General features: G+C 43.2%; 1 protein-coding gene across 4 annotated transcripts in view; it reads left to right on the top strand.

The window, feature by feature from the left end:
- PUF60 (poly(U) binding splicing factor 60) overlaps window positions 1–22,687 on the top strand; it is a 32,854-nt gene extending 10,167 nt beyond the window's left edge. The window contains exons 2-12 of one of the 4 annotated variants that reach the window (XM_067290038.1): window positions 2,223–2,332; window positions 7,313–7,408; window positions 9,144–9,233; window positions 10,278–10,328; window positions 14,438–14,599; window positions 15,078–15,170; window positions 16,166–16,379; window positions 16,733–16,923; window positions 19,755–19,890; window positions 20,367–20,602; window positions 22,253–22,687. In XM_067290038.1, the coding sequence (XP_067146139.1) occupies window positions 7,331–7,408; window positions 9,144–9,233; window positions 10,278–10,328; window positions 14,438–14,599; window positions 15,078–15,170; window positions 16,166–16,379; window positions 16,733–16,923; window positions 19,755–19,890; window positions 20,367–20,602; window positions 22,253–22,552 (1,551 nt within the window). In that variant the 5' untranslated portion in view covers window positions 2,223–2,332; window positions 7,313–7,330 and the 3' untranslated portion in view covers window positions 22,553–22,687. Of the gene's footprint in view, window positions 1–2,222; window positions 2,333–5,806; window positions 5,830–7,312; window positions 7,409–9,143; window positions 9,234–10,277; window positions 10,329–14,437; window positions 14,600–15,077; window positions 15,171–16,165; window positions 16,380–16,732; window positions 16,924–19,754; window positions 19,891–20,366; window positions 20,603–22,252 lie in introns of those variants that run through there. The other 3 variants (XM_013939591.2, XM_067290036.1, XM_067290039.1) reach the window with 3 other exon arrangements.
- Window positions 22,688–22,894: the final 207 nt, after the last annotated feature.

Genomic DNA, 22,894 nt, shown 5'->3' with positions numbered 1-22,894 from the left:
GAATTTTCACTCGGTGAGTGAGAGAGGAACAATCTGCAGGAAGTCTGCCTTAGGAGATTCTTGCTATCCACATTCACTGGATTTTTCTTACCCCACATCCTAGAGGGTTCTGCCCTCACTTGTGCCAAGTGCTGAATCAACTGTGAGGCTTTAACTTAGGGTGAAAACTTCTTAAGTGGTGGTAAAAGGATGAATTGTTTTGCGAAAATGGTTATTGCTTACTAAGCCTTTTTATATACAACATCACAGGTTATCACAATAATCTTGAACATTATTTAAACAAGTCCAGTTCCTTCAGCCTCTCCTGACACAGCAAATGCACCTCTGCCATCTTGGTGGCCCTACGCTGGGCTCCCTCCAGTTGGTCAATGTTGTTTTTTGGGGGAGGGGAGGAGGTCCAAAAGGGACACAGTATCTGGACATGGTCTAACAAGAGCTGAGCAGAGGGGGAGTAATCGCGTCCTGCTCTCTGCTGGCTCTGTGCCTGCTGATGCAGCCCGGGATGCTGTTAGTAGTGCACCCTGGCAGCAAGGACGCTTATGTCTACCCTTCAGACCACCAGGACCCTCCGGCATTTCACAGAGCAGCTCTTTGGTCTGCACCATTGCAGGGTGTTAGTCCTTTCCGGGTGCAGGATGTAGTATTTGACCTCCTTGAATTTCATTAGTTTCCTGTCGGGAGTAAACTCTTTTCTGTGCCTGTGATGTAAGACATTGAGGGCAAAAGTCATTTTGGAGCCTGGCAGTATCAAATACAAGGGTGAGAAAGCTGTCTCTTGCTAAGAGCAGGTAGTGGAGAGAACCTGTGATTTAAGGGAATCCAGCACTGTTGTTGAAATTATATGCAAGCTCTCCAGCTGTTCTTACTGTGTTGTCTGTACTGGCGTTAGATGTGGAGGGATTAGTTGAAGGATTTAGCAATTAGTAGGTGAGGTGGTGGTCAGGGAAAGTAGTGAATCCTTTCAGAAGGGAAGAATATGTTTCCTTGTGTCTTGCTTTGCTGTGTGTAATCAAGAGAAAGAGGACCATGTGTGTCTTGATTTATTCTAGCACTGTATTGCGGGCTGTCAGGAACAGGCAGCAGTTTTCTTCCTTTGAGGAGAGTCAGAAATTAAGTGAGGTGCCTGTGATTTCTGGGTTCCATGATAGATAAATGACAGTGCAGAGCATATTGCACATAGAATTGTAACATCTAGAAGATTTAATTTGTTCCTCAGTGCCGATCCAACTGCAAGGAATTCTATCAAATGCAGTGGGAAGGCATTGCAAGGAATTATTTCAAGGGTACACAGGTCACTTGTGTGCATGTATTTTTAGACTTTTCATGTTCTCAGAAGTGTGGGGTTTTATTTTTTAATTTCTTTTTTTTTTAATATCTGATATTGTGGAAGAAATGGGGTATGCTACTGGTCAGCATTAATGAAATTTGTCATAGAATTTCCTTGCTCATTTAAGAGTTTTACTTATTCAAATAAGTGGCCATTTAAGCAGTTCAGTCATGGGATGCTAGAAAGATGACGCATTTTGAAAGGCTTAAATGCCTGCCCAGAGCCTCCATTCTCTCTAGAACACATCTGACAAGATTGGAAAAAAACTTGGACATATCCCACGCTCTAGGTTTTGGCAGAACTTAGTTGCACATGCTTACAGTAACAGAAGAAATAGTTTGCTAACACTGCCCTTCCTTCCCATCTGAAAAAAGTGGTCTGAGAGGAGTGAAAAGGAGTAGCTGCTAAGGTAATTCAGGAATAACCCAATCTTGTTGTGCACAGAAAGGTTTACAAAGTTGTGGAGATTACAGCTGAATCCACGAAGATTTAGATAGTAAATAGAGGCCAAATCCTTCAATGTATTTATTTGCATGAGGTACGACTTTTTTGGCAAAAAGCCTAACATGAGAATAAAACCACTGCCTTTGACCTGGCACTCAGGTGGTTCTTCTTCCAGCTTCACTACTGGTGTGAAGCTTTCTAATATGAAGGTGTTCAGAAGAAGGTTCCCAAGCACTGATGCAAATGATAGAGCAAGGATTAAACTGAGTGTGTTCTCTATTAGCCAAGTGCTTTTTAAGAGAAGCTCCTTGTTTGTTAATGACTTCAAAGATATCATCAATGCTTTTTCCCCTCTGTCTTATTTAATCTTTGTGTTGTTTGCTGGTCATGGTTCTAAAATAAACAAGACTCTGTATTTTTCTTTTTTCTCTTGTGTGTGTTTATACTTTAGAGAAATTCTCATCCATGTAATAAATTTCCAACGAATGTGCCTGAACTCTTGGGAGTTCAAACCACCTTAAAGGGCCAAGCAACGCTCAGAAGCAGTGCTCATAGCAAAAGGTATCCAGTTTCTATTTATTTCCCTTTTAAAAGAAGCTCACCTTCTCTCACTTCTGTTTTCTTCTTTCCTCCTATTTTTCTTGTTCTCTCCTGTTTCAGTGTGTTAAAATAAGGCAGTTCTCAAGGTGGCCGTTGTTAGTATAAAGCACCAACTGCTTTTCAACAGTTACTGTTATATTGCTGCTTAGCAGACTTGAATTAATTGTAAGGTGTGGTGAACCTTTTCTTGATAGTATTGTTGTCCTAATGTGACAGAAAAGAGAGAAGCAGTAGTCTCAGTTTACTGTGAGTGATGATAGAGATTTTACACCAAACCTGTTCTCTGCTTTTTAGATAGACTGGAGTAACGGAGAGGTCATTAGTCCTCCTTGAAGAAACTCTCATTGTTAAAGAGTAGTTGATGATAAGTTTTTAATATAGCTTTACTGTTGATCAAGGAAAGCATGTATCTTTGGTTTCTCTGTAGAGGGTTGTGGGATAGCACAGAGCTTGGAACCAGGTTCAGTGGTGTCTGGGTCTAGGTTCTTGGATACTCTGACTTATGGATCACTTCATCGTCCTTGGTTTTGATTCTTCCTTCCATGCTGGAAATCAGATGTTAGCAACCAATATTCTGAAGCTATGCCATTTCATGAGCTTGTACTATTTCTAAATTACATTGAATATAGATTGATATGATTTGTAAAAGTAACAGAATATTACCTATTTATGGTTACTGAAGTGGCTTCTTTATTATGAATGGTTAAACTTGATATCCCAAGTTTCATAGCTCCTAAACTGTGATAATTAAATTTTAAAAAGCTGAGGGGAAATAGAAACAGCAATAGACATACCTGATTTTTTTTTTTGCTTGTTTTTTAAATTGTCAGTAGAAAACTACGGATGTTTCTGGAGCTGACTGTACAATAGAATATATATAAGATGTAAACAAATGGGAAGGGGAGGCAGAGACTTGGACAGAAAAATTTTGTAGCCAATTGGTTAAGAACTAGTACGACTTTAAAAAAAAAAAAAAAAAAAAACTTTTGACGATCAAAATTAATGATGATGTAACAGTGATGGCGATGGTGTAGCCCTCCTGTCTTTGACGTTACTGACCGCACAGATCACTGTTGCAGCACTGCTTTGTTGATATTTCTTGTTTTTGATTGCTATGTGGACTATGCAATAGTATCTTTTGATCAGTAGCGTGCACTTGAGTTCTCCAGTCATGCCAGTGCAGGCATGGTCTGCTGTGGTCCCAGCTACCTCTGTTCTTGTTAGTGTGTCAGCTTTCTTTTGTTGTATTTTTTTCCCCTGTGTGTCCATGTATGTTATTTAATGTAGCTATAAATTTCATTTTAAAGGGACCAGTAAAGTATTTGCCTCTCTAGAACATTGTATTCAGATACTTGTACAATAGGTTTTTATGTTAGAAGGGTTTATTGGGCATCTGCTCCATGTTCACTGATCCTAGAAAATGCTCACAAATCCCTTACAGTGAACTTGAGACTTTGAATGCACAAGAACAAAAGTCTCAATTGTTGCTGTAAAATGAGAGAGTAAGAATGATTTAGGACGTATCTCTGAACATCAGTGAACTCATCCTACAGCGTTCTTTGCTTTCAAGGTAGGTGAGCTCCTAGTCCTTGCCCTTAAAAGCATGAGCTAAGAACAAGGAAGCAGTCACTGGTACACGGGGACAAATGAGCTAATCTGGCAGAAACTTTGCAGTGAGAGATGTACTTAAATTCCTGTGTTCTGCTTTTAACTTAAATTTTTCCCATGATGATTTTAATACTGATGACAATCGTGTTCACAGACACAATTGCAAATTCTATTCAGCCTACTAAAAATCTTATTTAAATATTTATCCGTTCTGGTATCTTAAGTGGTTGACTGTGAACACTGGTTTGAGAGAGGAAATGAGTTCTGCTTTTGATGGATGATATAGACAGAACTTACATGAACCAAAAAAAAAGCCCATGTCCTGCTACTTTAAACCCAGAAGGCAGTAAGATTGTGAAACTGATTCCAGCAAACTGGCTGACCTTGCTGTAGTCATACTCTGGCTTCTTCCTCTGTTGCAGTCTTACTCTCGCTTGACTTGGCCAAGATCATCAAAAATGCACCCAGAGGTCTCGCTGAGCAAGAAAATTTTCTGATTTCCTGTCAGTCTATACTGTGTTTTCATGCCAACTAAAGTAGTGAGAAGGGTGAAGTTCCCCCAGGGTGCAGTCTGTCCGTGGGAGTCAAACTCGGAACAATCCTGCTCTGCATCTTCACAACAAATGGATAAGATTCTACCCCAAATTTATTTGAAAAACATGAACACTTCTTTGTCAGAAGAAGTCTGTAGTCTGATAGGGTACTTTAGTCACTGCCATTTAGGAAAACGAATTGCTGGAAGATCTCAGGATAAAGAATGACTGGACAATGAGATGGCAAGTGTTAGATTTAGTATGTCAGAACACATCAAGTAATGTATGTGGGGTGGACTGTTCCTATGTGCGCTGTGACAGGCTGTAAAACAGCCATTTCCTGCATGCACTAATTAGGAATAATTAAAAAGGAATATGACCCCACTTTATATGCAGAGATTAAAATAGAAGAATTGATTAATGAGCTGACTAAGCAGCATTTAGCATCAAGTTTACATCAGATCAGTTGGGGAAAAAGATTCGTAGCAACCCTTCTCTGGGGACAGGCAGGTGCAGCCCTGTGTAACACGTCGGAGGAGCGTCAGCTGGCTCCGTCCGGTGAGGAGGGTCGCTGTAAAGAGCTCTACAGTCTCACGATCGATCGTGCATCCAGTATATGAGCAACAGGGGCAAATGGGCCAACAAATACAGCTGGGGATTGCAGCCTTCGTGGTACTTAATGTTCTTAGTATTTAAGGGTTGTCACACCTAAGCTTCTGCTCTTACAGGTCTGTCTTGTAATTACTGTAGATAAAGCAGACTGTTTAGGAGGCCTTGAATTTCGGGGCTGTTGTGCCCTGCATCCCACCCCTTTGGAGTGGGAGGACTCAAGAGTTGTTTTCTTGGGCCTGTGTCCCCAACATGTGTTCTGAGAATACATAAGTTTCTGCTTTTGTGTTTTGTGCTGCCTTTTACTTATTGAACTTGGCAATTTATGTTACAAAACTTATTTATTTATTTATCTTGCATCTAAATGATAACCCTAAATTGAGAACACTGTGTGAACATGCTTGAGCTCCATTTATATTTAGGTGGTATCTGTGTTTTTTATGGAAAGAATTCATCTGGTTAAGTTATCTTTTAACTATTTTTCACTTTTTTCTTCCCTGTCACAAACCAAACATTCTATGTATCAATATATAGAGCAAATATGAAAATACCGTAAGAGAGAAATGGAGCCATCAGCAAGCTTTTGATTCTGGAGGAAATGGATGGAAATGACATTCCTACTGAATGTTACTGCAGTAGACGTAAAGCAGGAATTGGGCTTATACTCTCCTGAGCAGATGTACAGCATATGGCTCTCCTTATGGAAATGTGTGTGTGCTTTCACCTGAAAAACACTGCTAATATTAAGCATATCTAACAGTTCTGTTGTGTCTTGTTGAGAATTGCAGCAGCTCATCCATTTATTAGTACGTGTTGCCCTTCGCCTGGTGGTAGGATAAGGAGGATGCAATGAAAGAGGCAGTTTCTCTGTAACCATGCTGCAGAATCTTTTGCTTCTGAAAGACTGCATTTTTCTCTCTGAAGCTTAAGATATATCCCCCAAGAAGCAATTTTTTGCCAGTCTCCATTTTGGTCATATATTAGTAAGATCTTGATGTACCTGTAAAATTTTCTCTGGTGGAGGTGATAAATGATCTTTCAGAACCGCTTCTGCCTGCGATAAGCTTCTGAGTTGTTAGCCGGTACTGTGAGCGCTGTAAGCAAATGATTGATTCCGAGTGACTGGGAATCAAACTAATGGGCATACTAGCTGTTCCTTGTGCTAAACTACCAATTACTTTGGTATTATACCTTTTCCAAGTGACAATTTTGTTGTTGCAATGCCAGGAGAAGTGTTTTCATTTTGCCATCTGGATGGGTCTGTTCCTTGTTTTTGCTGTAGCCTTCTTGTTGCAGAGTCCTTGCACAATTACTGGACAACCAAGACATCCATTAATTTTTTTTTTAATGATGAACCCCATTTTGACTGGCAGTTATGTGATGGCATTTTTGGGATGCCTAAGAATACTAACCTGAAGATAGAAGTTGGCAGACGCTTACCAGAAAGACATAAGCTGCTGAATTGCTTTCACCAAAACCAGATTGATATGTGTACCTTAGAGAAACCTACTGTTTCTTGACATGGTAGGAATAACTGACCAATTATATCCCAGGAAGGCACTTCAGGGAAAAACATGAGCATGAAATGAAGAGGTCAGTAGAATACCAAAGCACGAAGAGGACTAATATTTGCTAGCTACACACATTTCCAGAAGCTTCTTTCTAGGCCCGTTCTGATGTTGGGGGTGGGAATTTGCATGTGCAGGTAATATGCGTCAAATCAAGTGTGAGAATAGTGCTTCTTTGTGAGCCAGTACCTAGAACAGAATGCGAAGTTTAGAAAGCTCGGAGAAGATTTTAAAAAGAGAATCTGAAAAAAAAAAAGATATAGGAGAAGATGGAAGGAGGAAATAGGGACATTCAGTAGAGGATTTAACTGTTGAGAGGTAGGATGGAGATGATATGAGTGAAAACTGGGAATTATTTCTTTTTACTGAAAAGAGGAAGATTAGGAAACTTTTTAGACCATCTATCCAACATGTACATCAGTTTGTATGATTGATGGCATAGTGTCCCTATTGGAAGTGGCTAGAATATTAAAGAACAGATTTTCATGAATTAGTAGTAGGTTTGGGGAGACTTTTTTTAAAAACTTTGACATCCTAACATTAAGTGCACTGGGTTTCTGGGAATAAGGAAAATGGAAGCTTTTGTAAGAACAGTTTTTCATAAGTATTTTTTATTTTCTCAGGGTACGGAGTCCATAAAGATGGAAAACGGACAAAGCACAGCAGCTAAACTGGGGCTTCCTCCCCTCACACCTGAACAGCAGGAAGCTCTCCAGAAAGTGAGTAAAGCTGATGTATATTTGCTTCTTAGCACTTTTTTTTCTTTCCTTTCCTTCCCCCCCCCCCTTTTTTTTTTCTCCCCCCACTAGCGTCTATTACTGCTCTTGTAAAAGGAAACTCATCTGCCAAGGATACGTATGGGATAATGGCCATGCTGTGTGTAGATTGACTCTTTTAAATTTGTGCCCAAATGTTGTTTATTTTAGTTAGGAGTTTATTGTTGCTTTTTGGGGACATGACAAGGAATTTGTTGGGGGTTTTGGGTGGGGTGTTAAGTCAAAATCAAAGCAGATAATGCTTTGAGATCACATGATTCTGAGACGATATGCAACTGCTGCAAAGTTACTGCTAGGAGCAGCCTGTACTCCACAAGGAATAGGTTTCTAATATGCTCCAGCTGATCTTTTGCTCTATCCACACAAGAACACACTGCAAAATATCTCTACTTTTTCCCCCATGCTCCTTTCCATATTGTTGTAAAGGGACCCCTTAGCATGCAGCAAGTATTTTCAACCCCTTTGAGCCAACCTGTTTTAATCTAGACAAAAATGCAGTCCAGTTCTGATTTCTGGTTGTTGGTCCTGTTTTATACAGCTGTGGGGAGGTTACTACTGACTTCTGGCTCGCTTTCCTGATGGGAGTGAGTGATGCCTGGCTTACTGAGAGGAGAGCAGAGTTGGGAAAAGAGGGGAAGAGAACAAAGCCAGGGAATGTGGGAGCTGTGGGCTAGGTGTCTTCTGTATTCTGGTGAGGCAAGTACAGTATTGTTCTGGGTAGGCTTCGTGTGAATGTTCCCATAATGCTGAAGCTGCTTGTGTGTGTGTTGTTTGGCTCACAGTGCGAAACGGCCTCGTTTCCTCTGGCTGCTCCATAGCTGACAGATGTAAATCCCCTTGTCCGTTTCCAGGTTTCCGAAGCACACGTCTCAAATCCACGGTTTAGAGCCTGCCGTTCCCTGGCACCTCCCAAACACGTACAGCCATGGAAAGCAGGTGCCTGAGGGGTTGGCTGAATGTGTCTGTCCCATCCCCTGGGAGTAGGCACATATGTGGGTTTCCCTTGACAAAGAGCCTCCATTTCGACACCGTTGGGCGTTAAGCTCAGGCTTTGTCAAATTTTAGAAGGCTGAATGAAAAAGACAAATCAGCCTTGTGTCCACAGGCCAGGAACTAGAGGAGGAGAGCTGGAGCATTTTAGTGAGCAAAAGCAGTGGGTCCTCCAAGTTAGAATAGGCCAGATGTGATAAGGAAGGGGAGGGGGAGTGCCCAGTCCAGAGACTGGGCATGGGGATTAGGAGCCCCCTTCCCTTTTGTAGAACTTCTTTATCCAGATGTTCTCTGAGTGGAAAGGACTTGAAGGAGGCTATCTGTCCTGCCCTCATCCCAGCAGGTAAGGTGCTATGGTGGGATCTAAGGGGCAGAGGGAGGAAGAGGGGAAATGCTAAGTGTGTAGTGCATGCTGCTTCCCTAACATTGCGCCTGCTGCAGACTTGAATCCATCCAGTCCTTTGCTCAAGCGTTATGCTGTATTTCAGGGCTCGCGACTCCAAGATACAGACCAAGACGTTAGTAAACCGTTGGCTAATGTAAAGTGCCTTAGTGCTTAGGGCTGGAGCACCGGAAAGCACCATTGGCAGACAGTTGTGTGGTTCTGGGGAGCTGTGGTGTGAAGTCAAATGTCGTTCCCTATTCTGTGGTATTGTCCTGCGACTACAGAGTCTGTATTTCCTTCTAGGCAAAGAAGTATGCAATGGAGCAGAGTATCAAGAGTGTGCTGGTGAAGCAAACCATCGCCCACCAGCAACAGCAGCTCACCAACTTGCAGGTGAGAGACTCTCTGAGATTCTCCTTTTGCTCTTACTCTCCCCTACAAGGTGGAGTTCTTTTTGCACTTAGAACCAGAGCACAGCCCTGAGGTCTTCCCGGAGCCAGGTACTTGCACTTCTGTTTCCACAGGGAAATTGAAGTAGGCTGTCTTCAGCCCTCTAAAGAAATTCCCTTTACTGACTCGTGCAAATTGCCCCCAAATTTCACATGTTCAAAGAGTAAATTTTCTTAAGAATTTCTCTCCTGTTTGAGGGAAATTTTCTCTCCTTTTGGTTGGCCAAATGCTTCTTGAAAAGCCAGAAGCCAAAGAACCTACTGTGGTTTCCACATTCAGCCTACATGGTGTCGAGGGTTACTGGGAACAGTATCCTTTCACCATCTCTTCCCCTTGATGAGTGGGTGCCTGTCTCTTGCATTACTGACAGTGTTACCCCATTTCCTTCCCCCTTCTCCCCTGTACTCTGTCAAGTTCACTGAGAAGTTTGGTTGGCTATTCCTGCTTACGCTGGAATGCCTGTGTCCTGGGAGAATCCTTAAACTGCTATTTAAATCTCCCTTCCTTCAGAAGTTTTTTGAATATATTCCTACCTTTACTCAAAGTTAAGAAGCCTAAAATAATGGTTTTGGGGTGTTGGGGTGTTTTAATGAAGTGTCAGTGTGGATGTGCTTGCCACATTAGGCAGCTCTGGCCTTTCAGGGCTGTGCGTGTTTCTGAGTGGCTGTTCTAGTTGAGGGGCTTCTTTTTAAATGCTGGGGGTGAATCAACGACAGTGGTTACAGAGGTTACTATTGCCTTGAGTCCCCCCTGGGAGAAGACCCTGCTTCCTGAGGCAGTGGCAGCAGCACAACTCCACCCTGACCTGGTGGGACTGGAATCTGCAGGGTCCCAGCGCTGGACAGTCCTTGGGACCAGGCAGTGAGGGGCAAGGAAGGAGAGGCCTCTCTCGCAGGGTCCCTGTGCCGCCGCTCTGCTTGAGTTTTTACAAACAGCCATAGTATGCTCAGCTCCAACAGACTGAACTCTGTCTTTACTGTCTTTCAGATGGCAGCAGTGACAATGGGCTTTGGAGATCCTCTCTCACCTTTACAATCGGTCAATAGACATATTCACTTCTTCTTGGGCACTTTGTCTTAGTCAGGGCCTAGAGTGGGGAAGTATTTAGTGGTAATACAATGCTCTTAATTCAACCCAGCACAACCCTCCCACATACCCACCTGTTATGGACAAGCACAACAAGCAGAGGCAAAGTGTAAACTCCCCAGAGGAAGACCCTGGGCTGGGTGCAGTCTGCTGTGGCACTGGCAGTCGGGGCCCTGGAGTCAGTTGGCAAAGAAAGCTTTAGATTTCGAACAATTCTGAACACACCTGTGAAATTGTGGGAGCTGCATTTCTAGGGATGCTACAGTTCTGAGGTCCTGACCTAAAACTAACTGCCAAGGTAACTCACAAATGGGCAATTTCTTACAAAGCAAACTCACGGCACCAGAGACCTGGCAGCTAAGGTGCTGGGGAGGACTGGGGCACTATAGGCTTGCAGAGCATTTTGTAGCCCAGATGTAAGACTGTTCTTACTGTGCATGTTTCCAGGCTAGGTGAATATGGCATGTCTCAAGTAAAGTAAAAGCAGGATGAAAGTAACAGAATTGCAGGACTATTCAGAAAACCTGTGCAGTCCTTTAGTGCTGGAATTTCTAATCGAACATCACAAAGAGCTTAATTACCTGGGATTATCCATCCCCTCCTTTTTCCTAGACGTGTTGGACAATGGCCACTGCAAAAAGTGCAAAAAGCTCCACGCTGCATGCAAAGGTTCAGTTGTAAATATTTTCCCATCTTGCTGGAATATAATGTATCTGGTTGATATAAAATGCAACTGGAGGTCTGTACTCCAAAGTGAAAGACGCACTAAAACTAAAATCACCTGGTTTCCCTCCTTTAACACTGCCACGGTAGGTAGCATGTCAGCAGGGGAGCCAAGATAAAATTTATCAGGGATGTAAGTTGGGAATGGAATAGAAGGATACATCTCAAAATGAATTCAGCACAGCTGGTTTCTCAACCCTGGTGCCCAAGAAACCTAACTAGTAACCTAGATGCTTACTTGATAGCATTAACTCCACCAGTTTTGCTAAACTGTTTTTGGCAGCCTGTATCATTCACACCTGGGCAACAGATGACAAGCAGGTACTGATAATGTAACAGGAAATGTTTAAATTCTCATTAGCTTCAAGGGCACAGTTAATATTGTGAATTCTTCTCCTAAGACATCCCTCCCTCCATAGGGAGTCAGTAACCACTGCCGGTGGGACAGAACAGAGAAGCAGGAGTCTGCTCTGAATCATTCAGTGGTGGTACAGTTCAGTATAGCTAGGATACCCTTTTCTCAGCAAATGCTTTATCCCAAAGCCCATCAGGAATGTCGAAAATACAAACAGACCTCTGTCCAACATTTTTTTCCTGTTGACAGGATTCATCACATGAAGGAAGTGCAGCCTGAACTTCCTATTGTGGTATTCTAGTGCCTATGATTAAAAAACCTCCTGTCTGCTTAATCCTCCAAGTATTACAGCTCGAGACTTTCCATGTTGCATCAGCAAGATGAGCACAATTTCCTAGCATCATTGCATTAAAATTGAAGCTAGTGGTGATGTTTTTGCATCACCTCCTTCATTTAAAGCAGCATTCTAAGATGGCATTTTGGCTTGTCCTTAAAATAACCCTCACAAGCACTTAACTAACAGCAACATTATATAGATACAAACATTGCTGCTGCCTTTATGAAGGTGGCAGATACCTTTAACTCCGTTTTATAGGTGGAAAAGAGGGCCAGTGGCCAGCTCAAAACTACTGAATGTGGCTAATGAAAACAATGAGATTTCTATTCATGAGTTTTTGACGCTTAATCCTGTGCTTTGGTCACAGGTATATATTGTATCATTCCCCTAACATGATGCTACTGGTTCCTGTTAGTAGTCCACGTGTGCCTGTAGTCCTCATGGTCCAGCTCAATTCTGTCTGTAGGTCCAGATTTCTAATATATTGCAGGTGTAACAGATTCCTCCTAACTCCACCGACCTGTTTTTGATAGGATCTGTGCAGCAGAGCAAGATGTGGATTTCCTCCTGTGAAGGTCGCTCCCATGGGAGCGGACAAATGCCATTTTTCTTGCTACTGTTGCATTGATAACTGAAAGGAAAGGAATGTCCTCTTTGTATATAAACCCTCCAGAAGCTGGGAAATCCCTCCGCCTGGTGCAAGGCTGCAGTGTCTTGTCAAAGAGCTCTCCTAGTAAAGTACTACATTTGTATCACAGGCTGTGGCACCATGGGTGAGGCATTTCACTCACTGATACTTGGGGTTAGAATGGTGATGGCTCTGAAACCTTAAATTGATGCACTGCACAGGATACGGGCTACTGATTACTGGCTTTTATGCACCAAAAACGGGAAGGTGTTGGAGAACCTGGGAGACAACACATCATCAGTCCTGTGTGTGCACGTGCCATGGTCCACCCAGTTCACACAGCACTGCGGAGCTATCAGAAAAAAAGCTGATTTTTAACTGTGTGAAATATTTAAACCTAGTCAAGAGGCAAGTTTAGTATCACTTCAGGAGCAGAAGTACGGGGTGAGAACCATTCCTGATCGCAGTATCCCTGCCACATGGAATAAATAATAGGAGTTGAACCTCGTTGCCTTTACAGTTTCGATTTCTTCCTGTGGTCAATGTCAGACTCCCATACATGTATTATGTAGGACAAGGATTTCTTCAGGTACAGTTTATGTCCGCACTCCTGTGACTGTCACAGTTAAAATGCTGTCCCTTCTGTTCTGCCATTGGAGTTCTAGCATCCCCAGACAGGTCAGAAGTCTGATCCCATTGTGCTCATGCTTGTTCCAACATCACGAAAGTAGGCCTCTTGTGAAGGCCGTAATTGGAGACCCTCTTAAACGGTGGCGGTGGGGAAGAGGAGATTGTTCAGAGCTCCATGCTTTGGTGCCCAGCGTTGTAGTACTGGGGGAAGGAGAGAGGCATCCAGCTTAATGCTGCTTTTGCCTACTCTTTAGCAGTCTGTAGCCCTTACTGCTTTATGGGTTTTTTTCTGTCTGTTCCATGCAGAACAGGAATGAAGCCCTGTGCACATCTCCAATGCACTATAATTCAGTCTTGCCGATTGTAGGGAGTTGCCTCTACAGAGACTTCATTTCTGCCTTGGTCCCAAGACATGCTGATAGGATATGCTGGCCAAACCTGTGATTTTTAGAAGGCAGTATCTTCCTAGAATAATGTTTGTTAGTAGCAGCAACTATAGAATTGCAATATGGGGGGAAAAATAATTGAAGGATACTGCTTTGGGGGATACCTGCTATAGGAAATTTCTGGGTTTGTCTTGCAAACAAGTTTTCAGGTATATTTAGGAGAAAAATAGCACAGAGACCTTCTCTGCACCAAGATTGATAAGGGCAGAGTCATTGGGGGCTGCACAACTATCTGAGCTAGTAACAGCAGGCAGTGATGAGTACTAGCACCACACGCTTAACTAAGAAATTTCATTTAACCATTTGATTTTTGCTTCGCTTTTGAACTGTGCACTGGAAGTGGTGCCTAGTACTGGATCTTGTACTGCCTGGGGAGGGGGGAAGGGGAGGAGGTGGTGTGTGATGCTTGAGGGAGTGGGGAGGAGGTACCAATTCCAGAACCTTTGCTGCCTGGGAGGATGTGGGTGGGGGGACTGACTAGGTGGTGCCCGGTATTGGATCTCTTGCTGCCCCTTGTGGGAGGGAATGGGAGGGATTGCTAATAACACCTAGAATTGGAACTTTTGCTGCCTGGAGGGGGAAGCTGTCTTAGAATGAAGTTATTTCCTCCTCCTGCAAGTGTTGCTGGAGATGTGATCATGCTGGGGTGGGTTAGACCTTATCAGTGGGATTGGAGTTAAGGCTGCTGAGGTGGCAGACCCCATCAGAGATTGACTGTGCCCCTGGGAGTGAACTGTACTGCCTATCCGCTCCAGCAGTCTGTGCATCGAGCAGGAAAATACTTCTTTATTACTACATGTGTGCCAGGCTGTGCTGCAGCCAGTGAGGAGCTACCTGCTGTTGGGTCATAGCTCCTGGGAGGGAAGGAGGAAGGGAAAAGAGTTGTCCTGGCATCCATGACCACCCCCTAATCTAACCAGCCAGTTCTTCTTTCCAATACAGATGGCAGCTCAGAGGCAGCGCGCCCTGGCCATCATGTGTCGTGTGTATGTGGGTTCCATATACTATGAGCTGGGAGAAGATACCATTCGTCAGGCCTTTGCCCCATTTGGACCTATAAAAAGCATTGATATGTCCTGGGACTCTGTTACAATGAAACACAAGGTTGGTTAACAGTGCTTGAGTGATGGTTTTTCTTATCCTTAAGGCCTTCCTGATTATATCCAGGAGAAGAAGGAGCCTTTATCCTTTGTCTGAACCAGAAAGTAGGCTGCTTTAGTGTATTGACTTTGAGATAAATGTTTGTGGCTGCCTGCTCTACTTAGCTTTGCAGAATGCTGCAGTGGGCACCAGATGTGTATGGGGATGTCATGCATGAAAGATGCTGAGCAGTTAGCAGTCCTATATGCAGTGGCCTTTCTCTGTTAGGCCTCTGGGTATGAGAAACTCAGGAAGCAGGTGGCCGTGGGTCTGTGCTTAGCCTGCAGTTTTCTGCTTTGATAAAAAGCTTCTCTAGGGAGAAGCCTTCTCAGGCCATGATAATTGGAATCTGGTACATGGGAAGTCTTGGCTGCATTAGCTGGCACTAATTTGAGACAAGCCGAGACTGGTATGATTCAATAAGAGTATCCTTCTGTCCTAGGGTTTTGCTTTTGTGGAATATGAGGTGCCTGAAGCTGCTCAGCTGGCCTTGGAACAGATGAACTCTGTCATGTTGGGGGGAAGAAATATAAAGGTGAGTAGCAGGCATGCTTTGAAACTTCTTCTTTCTTTCTACTGTGAATAAAGTTTTTTCATGGCTAGAAATGCTTCCCACAGCACTGTGCTGTGGAAAGTAACTTAAAATCTATTTCCTGATGGACCTTCATTTTCGACCCGCTAAGTACATGGTGGCTCTTGGCCCCTTGATCAATGAGGAGAAACCTTCAGAGTGCTTATGTAATCTAGAAGCTTATTCTGGTAAGCTGGCTCGTTCCCTGCACCCCCCCCCCCCACACACACACGCATAGAATGGAAGTCTCTTGAGGGGGGAAAAAAAGTTTTTAGTTTCTTAGTATTTTATGCCTTCTTAGTATATTATGCCTTTGTGGATGATGGATAAGTTGCATCTGGCTTTTGCTGTGGCTGTTGATGTCTAAGGGACTTCAGGTAATGGCTCACCCTTGCCAGATGAAAAGGAGACATTCAGGACAAACTGGAAAAAACAAAGGACTGCAGCTGTGTTTTTCCAGGCAATAAGGAAGAAATGACTGTGCAAAGGTAGAACTTTGGGGGAGACTAGCATTTTCTGCACATACAGTGTTTTATATCTTGCACTTATATCCCTGATTGCATTCTGCATGTCTGCAGTGCCCATTTCCAAGCATTTTTAAGGAGCCTTCAAAAGAAGGGTATAGAAGCATTGTGTCTTGCTTTCAGCATTGTTCTCACTTCCTGGAAGTTGGTCTCTGGTAGGTGAGGGGAGATAAGTGCTTGCTTAGAAAAAATGGGGGGCGAGAGGGGGGTCTGTCTAGGCTCTCAGTCCTTCTGGAATACCATGTAGAGCAGGTTGTATCCCAGAGCTAAGAGTTGACTGTTGCCCTTGTACTATTGGTGACGTTACGATGGGCTGTGTGGGTTGAGCAGGCAGTCAAGCTGCTGTCTTGATTTTGCCTTCTGTATGTCTTGGCAAGTCATGATGGTGCTGTTCAGAATGCTTACCGGACTGTTTGTTTGCTGTGTTCTCTGCAGGTTGGAAGACCGAGTAACATAGGTCAGGCGCAACCAATTATAGACCAGCTAGCAGAAGAGGCAAGGGCTTTTAACCGCATCTATGTGGCATCTGTTCATCAAGATCTTTCAGATGATGACATCAAGAGTGTGTTTGAGGCCTTTGGAAAGATTAAATCCTGCACACTAGCAAGGGATCCTACAACAGGAAAACACAAAGGCTATGGTTTCATTGGTAAAATGGCTATCTGATATTCATTGTGGGGTAGGGAATGTCATTGGGATCATCTTCATTGTTTTTACTCTGGTGGAAGAATTACTTTAAACTACAGAATAGGAATAAGTTTGGAGGGGGATCTGTGCCTGAACTTAGAAATCTAATTAGTTGAGATACCTTGCTGTGCTTACTATTCTTAATGATGCTTGCGTAATCAGAGGGGTAAGATGAGTGAACTAAGAGGTGAGGGGCTTCTCACTGGAGCTCTAAGTGGTCTTTTTACAAATACAAATCTAAGTTGTCCAGTGAGAGAGTGGTTGAGTTCACAAGTCAAAAAGGTCATTTGTAATCATTTCTCTTTCTCATTGCAGAGTATGAGAAAGCACAGTCTTCTCAAGATGCTGTTTCTTCTATGAACCTCTTTGACCTCGGAGGTCAGTATCTCAGAGTTGGTAAAGCTGTCACTCCTCCGATGCCTCTCCTGACACCTGCTACCCCAGGAGGATTACCTCCAGCTGCAGCTGTTGCTGCAGCAGCTGCTACAGCAAAAATCACAGCACAGGTAAGGCATAGGCTGGTATGATTCAACAAAATGGGTGGTTATTGTGGTCCTGTTAGAATCAAGAATGCAAGCTCTTCCAGACAGGTATTCAGTAGTTTTAATGGAAGCTGCATTCCCAGGACTTCACATGTAGCAGCTTGCCTAGGACACTGTGAGGATCTGATACAGCAGCCTTTTGGAACAGAGTCTGGTTGGAACTTTAAGTAAAGAAATGTGTGAGGAAGGTTGAGGGGAGACTCCTTATCTGGATAGGCATACCAAAAATTAGGTAAACAGTTGTAGTAGAAGCTAAAAGAATGCCAGAAAGTATGTGATGGGCAGGTAATAGTGAGAGCAGTAATAGTCATCTGAGCAATATCGTTGTTGAAAAGACTCTGCCTGTGGTACGGTGAAAGGCAGCTGTAACGGCTTTAGGCTGTTCAGAAAACGGGTAATGCAGTGCTGAGCAGAACTGAATATTGATGCAGGGGTGTAGGGGTTCTCAAATGTAGTTTGCTCAGAGACTACCCTAAGTGTCAGAAGTAACAGAAGCTCCTGGCTATGACCGATAGGCACTCATGGAGGAGAACTGCCGTTCAAAATAAGCCCCTGTGTATATGCCCATCTTCCTTGCTTTGGAAGGAACCAGGGCTTCTCTTTCTGGTTTATGCTTCCAGTGTGGTTCTTGTACAGATTAGCTTAAATTAAATACAGACCATATCTGCATATGTTTTTAAGGGCTTTGTGGTTTCAAAATAATAGATCTGTGAAATTAAAGAAGCTAACTGGTAAACTCAGGTGGACTGAAGAATTTGTGAACATCAGAGGGAAGCTCTAAGTCAGAGATGCAACTTCGCCTGGAATTAGCATGCTGACCAAGGAAGGAGGAAGTGTCTCCATACTTAAATAAAAATATGAGTAGAGATAGGTACTGAATAGCAAAGAAAGTTATGTCTTGACAACCATAGTACAAAAGTCAGCCTTGCAACAAAAGTTAAGTCAAGTCCAAGTTTCTTTGATAAGTCCTACTGTTATACTTCATTAGAAGAAAAAAGTTTACTGCGTATCCTACCCATAGCTCAGAACATGATTTGGTAAAGACCCATATGGAAAGCTGTTAGACAAGACCAAGGCTATTACAATGAATTTTAAGATGCATAAATAAATGAAGAGAGGAGGTGAAAATGAGCTGTGCTGGAAGCTGCTTTACCCTTCACTCTGATAGTTCTGGTCAAATTAGTTCTTGATTTATCTCCATTAATAAAAATACTGGCAATCTTAGTCTAGGCATTAGAGTTCTCATGAAATTTGCCAGTAACATAGAGATGAGATGCATTATAAATATAGAGGAGAATTGGAATATCACAAAGGAGAAGTGAGATCTTGAGGAATGGAATAAGAATATATATGGCATTTACTAGTAGAGTACAAGATACTGCATTTAAGGACCAAAACCCAAGAATTTTTGCTCTATGATGGGAGCTTATAGGAGGCCTATGCAAACAAGAGAAGGATCTGGGTAATCATGAGTATAATGTGCTGTTAAACAACAAAGAAGTTGGGATCCTAAGATATATTAAGCAAATTATTTTCAGTAGTTTTATGGAAGTGTTATCATTTTAACAAGGTCTTCATCTGGAGTGTTACTTGAATTTTGGCCATCTAGAGTCAAGAGGTTTATTTGGATTATAGAGAAGGACTGCAGCAATAAGAGAAATGGAAAACCTGATATACAGGAAGAAACTAGAAAAGCTTGGCTTGCCATAACTGTAGAATAAATGCTGAAAAGAGCATCAAATTTTTGTTTGAGTACAGTCCATATGGAGGCAAGTAGATAACAGGATGGGAGAAGAGGCTCAGACAATGTGGATGACAGGAAATGCCTATAAAATGTCTTATCAAAGGTGGAAATTTGAAGAAAGTTTTCAGCCGTCAAAAGGGGTAAAGTTCAGAAAGGCCTTCCCAGTAAAAATGGTGGTGGCAAAACTTAGCTATATGATTATCTCATTCATAAACTCACTGACATGATAACTGTCTGCAGTTGCTATGATCATGAAGGCCAGTGTCAGTGTTCTGTGTTGCTGTCTGCACTCAAAGGTGAAAACTACAGAAACAAGATGATTGATTTAAACTGATCTAAAAGTGCGCAGCTTTTGAAAAGAGCGATATTGTGCTCTGCCTTGCCCTGGCCCTTGCACTTACACTAGCGTTTTTGGCCACAGTGTTCTTTGAACCAGACAAGTGATCTGACAGAAGGCTAACCCTTAAGAAAAACTCAAGCTGGAAGAATTCCCTAGCCTGGTTTGTCACACAGCCCCAGAGCCCTGATGCTGTCAACAAAAGGCGTGGGATGGGAGCTCACATCAATCTGTTTAAATGGATTAGCATTCCTTAGCATTAATAAAAAGCTTTGTGTGTAGACGAGCTATTCAACAATGCCTCGACTTGACTGTTTCGAAGCAGTTGCTGAGGAGCTCTTACGGCCCTCTAGGGTCTAAGTTGAAACAAGTAGAGATTCCTCCTGCTCTGGAATTGCCTGCATCTTACAAACAGTGTACTGAATCCTTTGCTGTCTTTCATTCAGTAGTGTACCTAGCAGCTTGTCAGGATGGGTGAAATTTGAGATATGAGAGAACATTTTTCTTCCAGGGCTTGGTGTCTGGTAGTTCCTATAGTGGGCTCGGTGGCCTACTTACTCTTTTCTTCTGTAGTAGCACTGCAGAGCTGTCATCTCCAGGACCTGCGTATTTAGTACTTTCTTAAATGTGAAGAGAAAAGGGCTGACATAGCACAACTTTTTGATACAGAATTGATTCTGTGTGCCTTTTTTTTTTTTTAATTCTTCCTTGCAGGAAGCAGTGGCAGGTGCTGCAGTTCTTGGCACTTTGGCAACTCCTGGACTGGTATCTCCAGCACTGACTCTGGCCCAGCCATTAGGGGCATTGCCACAGGCTGTAATGGCAGCACAGGCACCAGGAGTCATTACAGGTGTGTTTACTCTTCATTTTGTCACTTGTATAACTGTTAAAAGCACAGTTCTATGCAACTAGGGTCACAGCTAAGGAGGACTTGAAGCTGAAATTCCCCTCCCTGCTCTGCCTTGTCAAGAACTTTTATTTGTGCAGCATAGCAGGAGTTTATTTTGGTATATAATAGATATGACAGGGACTTGAACTTCACAGCAGAAATGAATGGCACCCTGAGTGAAGATGTGGATAGTTATTACTCCATGCAAAATACTGCACTCTGCTGTCTCCCTTCTGGGCAAATATATGATGTGTGCGCTAGGTGCATATGCCCTGAATGCTGACCAAGTTGCTGCTTAAGCCTCCCTGGTTGTTCTTGATGCAGAGCAATTAAAACAATACGGATTCTGTGACCCTCTTCTTCACTGGCTGGTGTCTGTCTAAAGGTTGCAGAACATTGGTTCTTTTCTATATGTTACAGAGTTTGTTCTCTTACAGGTGTAACCCCTGCTCGACCTCCTATTCCAGTCACTATCCCACAAGTGGGAGTTGTGAATCCTATCCTGGCTAGTCCCCCAGCGTTGGGCCTGATGGAGGTCAAAAAGGAGAAGGAGGAGGAGGAAGTGTTCCAGGAGTCAGAGAGACCAGAGATGTTGAGTGAACAGGAACACATGAGCATATCTGGCAGCAGTGCCCGTCATATGGTGATGCAGAAGTTGCTTCGTAAACAGGAGGTGAGTGTAATTTGACTGCTCTGAGCTGGTTCCTGCTGTCAGCAGATGAGAGACTGAGGTTTAGGTCTATCTCAATAGCTCAGCAGTTTATGGTACCATCTTCCAGCAGCAAATACCCTAGGTGCCCCACGGAGCTAATGTGGGAGTACAAAGACCACCTGCTCATGTGCTGCTTGTGAAGGTTCTTTCTTCTGCCTTTGGGAGCTGCTTCTCTTGAGTTTCTCAGGAGTGCTGCCCAGTTGCTAGGCCAGAAAAAGCTTGGCTAGTACAGCTTTCTGGTTAAACCATCTGTTTACTCAGCGTCATTGAAAGGCCATCTTGGTTTGCTTTGACTTATAATTAAAGAAGCAAGCCTGACACATTGTGTCAGAGGCAATCTGTTTCCAAGTGTTGAGTCCACCTTTTCCCCACAACCTCTTACTCTAGGGTGAAACTCTGAGGTGCTTACAAAAAATGTTACAGAAGATGCAATGCGAAAGAGGACAAGAATTAATCCAGGACATTGGACTGAACGTAGATTCATAGATTTTTAGGTCTGGAGGAGGCCGTATTGATAATCTCATCAGGTGTCTTGTACAAGCATGGCCAGAGATTTGTTCCTGTGCATGATTCAGATTCTTCCTTGATACACAGATTTCCTGAGCTCTAACACCGAATGGACCATTTGTCTTCTCTCTCTGTTTGCACAGTAGGGATAACGCTGACATGCACTTCATAAGAGAGAATGGATGAGTTAGTGAATGTTCCCCTTTGCTTTCAGAGGGAAAACAGCTTTATAGACGCATCTTCAAGATTCTGACTTTGCTGCTAACTTTTCCTCTGTCACACCTTTCTGAAAGTTGTTTGGCATTCTCAGCCTATACGTACCCTTCTGGTTTTGCTGCTCTTTTAGTAGGCCTATAGAGACACGTGCACAGGCATGTGTGTATAAGAACTGGAGCAATGTTTTCAATTATACTGGACCTGAACTGCAGTGACCACTAGGCTGTGATACTGGGCAGAGCCAGAGATGTGGGGAGGGGATATGGAATATCTGGGTGTGATGCATGAGAACATACAAAGAAATGCTGTGTCACAAAAAGGCTTGACAGGGGATACATATGATAAAGTTATGTAGCAGGCAGTCTAATAGACTTGTATTTAGTTATCTCCTTTAACGATAGTATCTGGTCAGCTGTCAATTGTCAGAGGTGTAAAAGAGTTGGTTAAACCTTCCGGTGTATGCAGAGATGAAGGACAATATTCACCAAAATATGTAACAATGTTGTTGAAGGTAATGAAGCAAAAAATAACTGGATAGCAACAGCACAAAAAAAAAGTTAGAGAGGTCTTCATGTTAGTTGTGCCTCCAGGATGAGTCTGAAAAAAACCGAGATGGCATACAGCATTTCTGACTGAGGCCAGCCACAACGTAGCAGTCAATGAATGAGAACTGTTTGTGCATCTGATGCCTTGGGAGAAATTAACTAAACAAATTTATCTCTGAGAATTTGGGACATTATTGACTTCGTGTAATATGCTTGCAGTGACACAGCAGTGGAATGTCCTGTGCTGCTCAGGCCTGCTGCATCATCTCTTGGGGCTTTGCAGATTTAACCTCAGTGTCTCATAGGTATATTAATTCACTTATTTTGTCTCTTCTCTCTGCAGTCAACTGTGATGGTGCTGCGTAACATGGTGGATCCAAAGGACATTGATGATGACTTAGAGGGAGAAGTGACAGAAGAGTGTGGCAAGTTTGGGGCTGTGAACAGGGTCATCATCTACCAGGAGAAGCAGGGAGAAGAGGAGGATGCTGAGATCATTGTCAAGATCTTTGTGGAGTTCTCCATGGCCTCTGAGACTCACAAAGCCATTCAGGCTCTGAATGGCCGCTGGTTTGCAGGAAGAAAGGTGGTGGCAGAGGTGTACGACCAGGAGAGATTTGATAACAGTGACCTGTCAGCATGAACTTTATTTGAAAGAGACTTCTCCCCTGCCCCCTCTGCCTGTCTGTTTTTTTTAGCCATGTGTAAAGAAAGCTCCAGGGTGAGCGCAGATCTCTGTGATGTACTTGTAGTTTGGATAAAAGCGCAAAGAAAGCTACTGTGCTTCTGTGTGTGCGTGTGTGTTAAAGGGGCTGACATCATGTCAGCTTGAGTCTAACTTGGGTCTAGCCTCATCAGCCTACAAGAGTGGGGCCAGAGCCCAAGGAAGGGTTGCTGCTTGTGCTCCTGCCTTACACGCATTGTGGTTGCTTCAGAAACACCCAGGTCAAGCTCCCATTTCATCTTTTGGGGGCTGGAATAGCAA

Source organism: Apteryx mantelli, chromosome 2 (genome assembly GCF_036417845.1).
Source record: "Apteryx mantelli isolate bAptMan1 chromosome 2, bAptMan1.hap1, whole genome shotgun sequence".
Lineage (NCBI taxonomy): Eukaryota > Metazoa > Chordata > Aves > Apterygiformes > Apterygidae > Apteryx > Apteryx mantelli.
The sequence above is the reverse complement of the archived record's forward strand: the minus strand, read 5'-3'. Positions and strand labels throughout refer to the sequence as shown.